Raw genomic sequence first — 9295 nt, forward strand, 5'->3', positions numbered from 1 at the left:
GAGACCTTACAAAGGAAAAATAAAGTAATTTTAGTACATAAGGATCATTAAAGGGTTTTGTTGAGCAGAGTAGGAATCCAAGAGATTTAAATGCTTTGTTGGTAATAAAAGAAATATGTTCAGAGAAATCTAGTTTATTATTGAGTATTACACCAAGATCCTTAATAGAAGATGACGTGTTAAGGATTGAATGATTTAATTGATATTGATTGGTAATAATTGACTTATTTCCAGTGAAATTTAAAATAGAGCATTTTTCTAGATTAATAAAAAGATAATTATTTAAACAATATATAGAGAATCTATCTAGATCTTCTTGTATCTTATGACAATCGTCTATGGTGTATATTGGTTTGTAAATTTTTAAATCATCAGCGTAAAGAAGTATAAAGGAATGTTTGAAGATGTATGAGATATCATTAATATAGAGTAAAAAGAATAAGGGACCTAAATGCGACCCTTGTGGGACACCGGAAGGAATAAGTGATGATCTAAAACCATTGAGAATTATGATTTGGTGACGATTTAGTATATACGAAGAGATCCAACGAAATAAATTTCCTCGGATTCCGAGGGACCAAAGTTTATTGAGTAATAGGTTGTGATTGATTTTATCAAAAGCTTTAGAGAAATCCGTATAAACGACGTCTATTTGGATTCGATTGTCCATATAAGATGTGAGAGTACTAGTGAAATTAAGCAGGTTAGTCTCTACCGATCTCCCCTTAAAGAAACCATGTTGTTCAGGTATAATGTAGTTTTTGAAATTGGAGAAAAGGAACTTATCGATAATTTTTTCAAAGATTTTATCAGTAACAAATTACACACACAAGGAATGGTCTTTGTTTTATACTTAAGATATAAAAAAATATTAACTGCTTAAGTTTTAATTGTTAAATAGTGATAAATTTCATAAGATTGAATTTAAAAATACAATATTAGCATTAATTAAATTAATCTTTTTTTTATTATTCATGATGAAAATTGTTTTATTTGTGTTTATTATTTAATTTAAGAGTGAATTAATTCTATGTAATTAATTTTACAATATTAATAATAAAAATAAATGCATTTACTTTTAATTGCTGGGTGAAGCACTCAGGGCGTCGGGGGCGTGGGGGGCGAAGCCCCTAGGCTGCTGGAGGCGTTGGGGGCGCGGGGATGAAGCCCCTAGGGCACACACACACATTCATTCATCATTTTGAACGGGTTGGATTGCTAAGTGTATAATGTGCCACTTTTATTACGATTAATATTAATCGAGCGTGCGCCTGTAAATTACCTGACATTATACATTATACTACATATAACTTTATTTTTATTCGTCTCTCAATTCCTTTTCGAAACCATCCGTTGAAATCAACGGGCACAACACTAGTTATGTTTATAATATTGTAGCGTAGGGGTGGGTGGAGGATCCAAATGAAAGGCCAAAGTCGATTCACAGCATATTTTGGATGATTCAGGAGGTCTACGCGCAGCCAGCGCTCGTTCCAGAATGATCTGATATGGCCTAAGTACCTCCTTAAAAAGGGTAGGTCGCTCACTACAGCTTCCCCGATTCGTTTGTTTCACCATTGTATAGGCACGTATAGTTTTAAGTCTCACGCTTTCGCGGTATCACGCTATCAGGGTTCTAGGAATTCTACCGACCACTGAGAGTCCCGCTAGGCCGATTCGGGGGTCTCCACTGTTAGCCCCCGTATGCACTTTATGGAGTGGCCAATCCCCATAATGTCCCCACGTTACAATATTTATAGTGATGTTAAGTGACAAAAATATTTTGAACGTAATCCGACAGCCAGAAGTAGAACTTTTGTTTTTTTCCCTACATTTGCGCTCAATTTTGATGGAAAATGGACTAATAGCCGGTATATGTGAACGTGGGTGACCGTAAAAAAGTCGAAAATGTTCGTTTACCATGCATACATATGAAAAACGGTTAGTATATACATACATATATCAGTGGCATGCGGTAAAACTCTCTCCCCCCCGTCGTGCATTTTCACTTAATTTGCGCGAGCAGGATACAACAGAAACAAGAGGAACAGGCTTTTCTTCCCGTATCCTGCGCGCGCATATTAAACAAGGCTGTATGACAAAAGGAGAGATAGTTTAACCACATGCCACTGATATACATATATTATATATACATAGTACCGTTTACCGTGCACCCTTTTTTTTGATCTTTCGACTTAAGATCTTTCGATTTTCGATCTTTGCCTTCCGATATTTTCTTTTTCGACCTTTTCACTTTCCTTACCGTGAGGTAGACCCGTGTGAACGTACATATATCTGTATGTACATACATACATACATATACTTATGTATTTATATTTCATTATCGAATTTTGTTTTTTATACTTTTTATATTCCTCAAATACAGTTATAAAGTCGTGGGTTGGTCATATCAGAATTTTGTTTAGATAAGATAAATCACGATAGAAAAAATATGTTTGAATTCCCTTTCCACATTTCATGGAGGACCTCGAACGACGCGAGAAGCAAAAGTGTTGCATTTTGTCAATTTCGAATTTGTGAGATTGAAAATGGACAACCAAATTTCTGAGACGTTCATCAATCCGGAATATGGTGATAGTGAGCTGTCAATCATGTACGAATTTTATAAACATGGCACCCTTTGTGATATGACAATATTAGCCGAAGAGGAAAGGTACGTACATGCTCGAATTTGTTATTCGAATAAAAATTAAATACATATGTATGTATACACATATACATATATGTCCATATGTATTTATATTCTGAAATACGTGTATTCGAAATATGTGTATATAAGTTTTGATTTGATAGTATTTTGATGAAAAAAAAAAAATTATTTTAGATTTTACACCCACAAATTGGTATTGGCCATTTGCTGCAGATATTTCAGAAATCAAATCATAGAAAATCCAGATTTAAACGAATTTGATATTTCCATTGACGATGAAACTTTTGAGAAAATTTTGAAGTTTTTTTACAAAGGAAGCGTTCGTTAGTGAAATTTCTACTCATGTTTTATATTTTTATTTATAAATATATTATTTTATATTCAACTATTTGTACCACGATCGCATAAATTACTTCAGATTATTTTAGAATTGGATATGGATTCAGTTCAGAGATTAATATTGGCAGCCAAATTATTGCAGTTAAATGTTCTTTTTGATATTTGCTGTAAATTTCTGGCAAACCATTTGTCAGCTGATAATATTTTTGATATTAAAACATTTGCTGAAACGAATTCTTTGTATGATCTGGTAGATAAAGTGAATAAATACAATGAGGATGAATTACCTCAGGTAAGAAATTATTTTGTTTATTGAACATATTAATGTCTATTCCTTAAATCTGCTATAAATAATTATTTTTATAAAAAATCTGAGTATTTTTATAAATTTAAATGTAAATATTTAAGAAAATTTTGAAATTTTTTAAAACATAAAACTTTCCATTTATTTTCTTTGAAAGTTAGTTCATAATAATTCAAACTAAAGTCATGGACAAATTTATTTGCCCACTTGTAAAAAATGATTTTGACCACTACCTGCATAACATCTTAATTCTTTTCTTCTTTAACCCAACTTCCAAAAAAGGAGCTTTTTAAAGAGGAGAACTCTCTTTCTATACAAGAAGAAGAGAATGAAAATATTTCACAGACTTCCAAGGACAATATTTCAGACTCACTCGAAGAAGTTGTTTCTCCACCGAAAACTAACAAAATTATGGTCGTCGGAGGCGAAAATGAACCGGCGAGTTTTTAAATTGAACTACAATCATGTTTTGCAAATTAATCTTACTCTCATGTATCAATTTATTAAATAGATCGCATCTTACGTTGATTTCTACGATCCCGATACTAAAAGTTGGTTAGAAACCAAATATATGAATTTGAAAAGGACAGATTTCGGAGTCATCAAATTGCAAAATTATGTAATTGTAATCGGCGGAAAACGAGCTAGGAAAGCGTTAAATGAAGTACATAAACATATACATATTTTATACATATGTATGTATGCTCAATATTTAATTGTTATTTTGATAACGCTTTTTTTTAATTGTCTTCAGGTGGTAGGTGTCCATTTAGATACGATGGAAGCCAGCGCATTGTTGCCGATGGAGACGAATAGAAAACATTTATGCGTCTCCAGTATACTTGACCAGGATCGTAATATTATTTTGTATGCTATTGGAGGTCACGATGACACACATTTTGTCAATAGTGTTGAAAAGTTTGTCAAACATTTAATATTGTACTGTATTCAACTATTTAATCAAAATTACACTATGTGGACAAAATTACAATGTTAACTCAGTCATAGAGCTTTTTACTATTAAATAGATTACTCAAGACTTAGAATTGGATTAATGGCATATCCTATATTTTTTATTAATTGTATCTCGAATCCTCTTGAAACGAATCCACACGTGTGTCCAAAGCCGCAATGACAAAATATTTATCTGAAACCGGCCTCGGGTCGGCTTCACGCGAGAAGCCTTATGAAACGTGGTTTCAAAAGTTTCCCCCTAACGTTATGTCTTTAAGCTTACAAAATAAAGTTTCTATTAAATCGTGTCAGATGGTTGTAGATAAAATAAATATGTATAAAAAAGTGTTTTGTACAATTGACAGGTGTCATCCAGTTACACGCACGTGGTCCAACGTTTCACCGATGACGGCAAATCGAGGATGTTTTGCAGTGGCTGTAATTGACAAAAAAATATTCGCAATTGGAGGCAAAAACGACGGTGAAATACTGAACAGTGTCGAAGTTTATTCCGTCAAAGATGATACTTGGACCGTTTGCAGTCCTATGAACCAAGCAAGATGCTATGCCGGAGTAAGTTATACTCATATCTATACATACATGTGTACAGACAATTGCAAATGACAACAATCGTTTTAATTGACGAATTTCCCTGTAGATTTTTATATACATTTAATTACAGGTAGCCGTTATTGGCAATAATATATACGTGATTGGAGGCAGTGACGACGAAGGGCCAGTGCTTTCTGTAGAGCGTTACGACGTAAAAAATGATTTATGGATGATGTTGGATTCTTCCAATTTTCCTGAAGATTTGAAGTATGCGAGTGCCGGTAATTTTGGAGAGAATATCATTGTCGTCGGTAAGAGTGATATCTATTATTTATTCAATAAAAAAGGATTGTACATTTTGTTTGGTTAAATTGATAAAATTGATAATTCCAGGTGGACGACTAGCCTTCAGTTATGATCCTCAAAATAATACGTGGGATGAATTAGCTTCGCTTAGGAGTAGTCGACAGCGTCCTTTGATAATAAATGTATCAATGGCTGGTAAAAAAGTTGTAAAAAATCTAAGCGGGATTGTTTTTCCAGACGAAGATTAAAGTTCAAATGTAAAAATGATTCATCAATTTATATATTTATAAATAATTAATATTGGTTTATATAATATATATGAATTTTAATATGTATGAAGTTTTAAAATCATTGATAATTAACAATACAATATTAATTTAAAAATACAGTGTACACATGCATTTATGTAAACATGAAATATTGTCATTACTTAAAATAAATTGAATTCATGTATTTTTTTTAGTTATGATGAAAATTGCTTTATTTCTGTTTATTATTAAATGTAACAGTTAATTAATTTTATAACACGTATACATACATATATGCATATAATGTATAATACATATATATACATATATATATGTGTATATATATATATATATATATATATATATATATATATATATATATATATATATATATATATATATATCAGTGGCGGGCGGTGACTTTTCAAACAAGGGATGCTGTCCCTTGTTTGAAAAAAAAAACCGACCAATTTATTTTTTTAAATTTAATTTTATTCTTCGTTCCTTTTTACAAAATTCATCGATAACCGCATCATAGAATTTTTTATTGTTTTTTAAATTTGACATTATTTTCTTTTCGATTGCAATTAAAGCAAGACCAGAGAGTCTTTCTTCACTTTGACTACTTCTGGTGAACGTTTTAATTCTTTTCATAGTCGAAAATGATCGTTCAGCCGATGCGCTCGTGGAAGGTATCGTACAAATTAATTGTATTAAACTAAATACTTGTTCCAAAACGTCTATTAGATCATCTTTCACAATTAATTCCTTTACGTCATTTATAGATTTCAAATGAAAATCTTGCGTTGAGTACATGTAAATTAATTCGCTTTTTAATTTCATAAAATCAAAGTATTTTCCATAAGTTAGGTGGAGTGATTTAAATAGGAAATCTGGAAAATTATTTTCATATTCTTTAAATTTTTTGACGTTGAAAAATTCGAGAAATTTTAAATTTTCGATATCTCGAAATCGATTGGTTGTATTTACTGAAAGAGTTTCTAAAATTTCAGAATAGTGAAGTTTATACGTTGTTTTCACATCTTCTTCACATTCAGCATATTTTCTTTTTCTATTAAAATTTTTAGTTATTACTTTGTTCCACAATGAATCAAAATCGTCTTTTTTGTTATCTAAATATTTTACAAATTTTTTAATTTCACTTACGCAATACGATATGTCAAAGGTTTTTTTTTGTAAAATTTCAAATAAAAAATCTGCCGAATTAAATATTGCAGAAAATAAATGCAAATTGAAATTGAATTCAAACTCTTTTAAATAACGATGAAGGACTTCAGCATTTATGACAGCATCAGTATCCCATTCGTCTTCGTCATTAATTATTTGATTAAATATTTCCATTAATTCGGACAAATATCTCGAATTTTTCGTTGCACTCCATTATGCTCCCCGGACATTGCAGCCGCTCCATCGTACGTTTGTGCAATTAATTTGTCCAAACAACCAAATTCTTCCAAGGTCTCACGTATGTGCTGAAAAAGAGCATTAGCTGTTCTATTGGGACTAACATCAACAAATCCAACAAATCTCTCCTGAATTTCATTGTTTTCATCTACATATCTAAAAATAGTAGATAGCTGAGCTTTGCGACTGATATCTGTAGATTCGTCCACAATTATGGAAACAAATTTTGATGCACGTATTTCAGTTTTAATCTCATCTAGCAAGACTTTTGATATTGCGGATACCAAGTCATTTTGTATATGGTTCGATAGTCCAGTAAACACCGTAGAGTTATCTAAATGAGTTTTCAATTTTATGTCTGATTCACTCAACAGATACAGCAATTCAATATAATTCCCTCTATTTTCCGATTCCTGGTGTTCAAAATGTCCTCGTAAAGGTTGTTCTTGTTTTGCTAAAAAACAGATCGCGCTTATTAATTTCGACAAAATGTATCTATTTGCAGTAACTTCTTTGTTGTGCATTTCAATATTTGCTTTAAATTGAGCACTTAAAAAATTTTCTATACGAGGTCCCTTTCCAAATTTTTTAAATTGAGCAGCAGAACATATGTGAGCTTGAGAACATTCATGTCTCTTGCGCGATTTACTTAAATTGTTTAGGTCAGAAAATCCAAATTTACTCCAGACATTCACTTCTTGAGAAAATAAAATACATGGCCAACAGAATAATTTCGTTAAGTGAGCACATCCACAAATCCATGAAATTTTTTCGTATGTTTCTGTGTTAAAATACCTTTTAAATGTTTTTGTTTTAGACTGAATATTTAATATTGGTGTGGGTTTGGGGCTCTTAACAATAATCTCCTTTTCATTAAATGGGAGAGAAGCAAATCTTCTTTTCAGCACATTTTCAATTAAACAATTGCAATTATTATTGATCTCGACGACAAGTCCACTCTCATTGTTATTTTCGATATCCATATTAAAGGCAATAATGAAAACTCGTAAGTAGTGGAACAGTAAACTAAAAATAAAGTTAGACGAAACTAATTTAAATGAAAACTTAATTCAAAAGTAAAAAATAACCAACTTACAGTATAAATGATTAACTTCGTCTAAAGAAATGAATCGGCTAGCTTTTTGATAAATAACTTGGGGCGTAGCGTGCGGAAATATCGATCAACAGCGGCTTCCAAGTGAAACTCAATAGATAAGCAAACAGAGAAACCGAATCCACCGTAGAGGTTAAACAAGTGTCAACGCGTCCGCGCGAATATGACAGCCTCATAGTGCGCATGCGCAAATGGGATCGGTCCGAACTCCGAATCCATGACGCGCGCGCACTTCACTCAGCGTCTACTCGCCAGCGTCACTCGCCTGTGGCCGGCCTATGCGAATGCGGCCTATGCGAATCCTTAATAAAAATTATCAAAAGATCCTATATAATGCATCATGTAACAAAAAACACGTGATATGTGAAATATATATCATATACTACATCATAATCACGTACATCACTAAGAATACATCGAAGCGAAATTCAAATATTTATTAAAAATACTCTTGGCTTTTTAAAGTTATAGGGGATGCGCCGCATCCACCGCATCCATGGACCGCACGCCACTGATATATATATATATATATTTTTTTTTTTTTTTTACTGCACAACTGAAACTGATTGCAAGACCTCTATTGTAGATTTTGTCGCATTCGGGAGATAAAAACATTTTGTTTCTGGCGGGTACGCCAGCAACCCGAGAGATCAAGTCTCACCCGACAGATGCTTTCACAGCAAAACCACACAAGTGGAATTCCTCTATTATTGAGAGTAACTACTAACGATGTCGTTAATTAACGAATTTCAATTTACGTAGTTGAATATACATAACTGAGTACGAACTGCCTGGGGTTATCGGTAACGCTCACAAAGGTGGAACTTGAATAAATCAAAGGTTCAAAGCAACGTCCACGAGTGTGGATGCAATTAAAAAGTATAACCATTTAGAAGATCCAGTGGAGTGATAATGATTTGGGAAAGCAAGTAATTTCGCAAGTCCCTAAAATAGAACTGTCAGTTCTGGAAGGCGGGTTTACTTACGCCTTACAAGCAAATCCCATTATTAAATCCTCGTCGGATTATTTTATACCTTGAAATGTATTGATTTTGGCTGGTTAATAATCAACAACGTAATTTCAGCGAATGAAAGAAACTCATATAATTGTACAAGTGCTGGCTGTCAAAAAATCTAAATGTCTTCAGTAGTGGGAAATTTTTATTTTCCCACTACTATATATTTTTAATATTTTTGGCACGGCTGTACAATAAATTACAAATTGTAAAATAAGTCAAAACGACATTTAATATCAAATTAACATCTCTAAAATAGCTCGCGCGACAGAATCGGCGTTCGCCCGGCAGATCAAACTTCAAACGGGTTGCCAGTAAGAAAAATAAAATTTGGCGTTTCAGTGAAATCATAGACAGTTACATTTT

General features: G+C 32.5%; 2 protein-coding genes across 2 annotated transcripts in view; one reads left to right on the forward strand and one right to left on the reverse strand.

The window, feature by feature from the left end:
* The window catches only part of LOC143910924 (thrombospondin type-1 domain-containing protein 7A-like), an 85224-nt gene extending 77137 nt beyond the window's left edge, over positions 1 to 8087 (reverse strand). The window contains exon 1 of the mRNA XM_077429558.1: positions 7896 to 8087. The gene's annotated coding sequence lies outside the window, so the exon portion shown is untranslated. The remainder of the gene's footprint in view (positions 1 to 7895) is intronic.
* On the forward strand, positions 2478 to 5578 carry LOC143911190 (kelch-like protein 12). Its single transcript, XM_077429968.1, has 9 exons — positions 2478 to 2674; positions 2846 to 2994; positions 3100 to 3302; positions 3597 to 3752; positions 3826 to 3978; positions 4069 to 4232; positions 4634 to 4841; positions 4951 to 5131; positions 5214 to 5578. Exons 1-9 carry the CDS (start codon positions 2550 to 2552, stop codon positions 5372 to 5374), a joined length of 1500 nt encoding a protein of 499 aa, XP_077286094.1. The 5' UTR covers positions 2478 to 2549; the 3' UTR covers positions 5375 to 5578.
* Positions 8088 to 9295: the final 1208 nt, after the last annotated feature.

The sequence above is a fragment of the Arctopsyche grandis genome, chromosome 4 (assembly GCF_051622035.1).
Source record: "Arctopsyche grandis isolate Sample6627 chromosome 4, ASM5162203v2, whole genome shotgun sequence".
Lineage (NCBI taxonomy): Eukaryota > Metazoa > Arthropoda > Insecta > Trichoptera > Hydropsychidae > Arctopsyche > Arctopsyche grandis.

Excerpts from the sequence above, each read along its gene's own strand:
- LOC143911190 (XM_077429968.1), top strand. The coding sequence starts at position 2,550 with ATGGACAACCAAATTTCTGAGACGTTCATCAATCCGGAATATGGTGAT. Across the intron at positions 3,979-4,068 it reads CTAGGAAAGCGTTAAATGAA|GTGGTAGGTGTCCATTTAGA; the intron begins GTACATAAACAT and ends AATTGTCTTCAG. Across the intron at positions 5,132-5,213 it reads AGAGAATATCATTGTCGTCG|GTGGACGACTAGCCTTCAGT; the intron begins GTAAGAGTGATA and ends TGATAATTCCAG.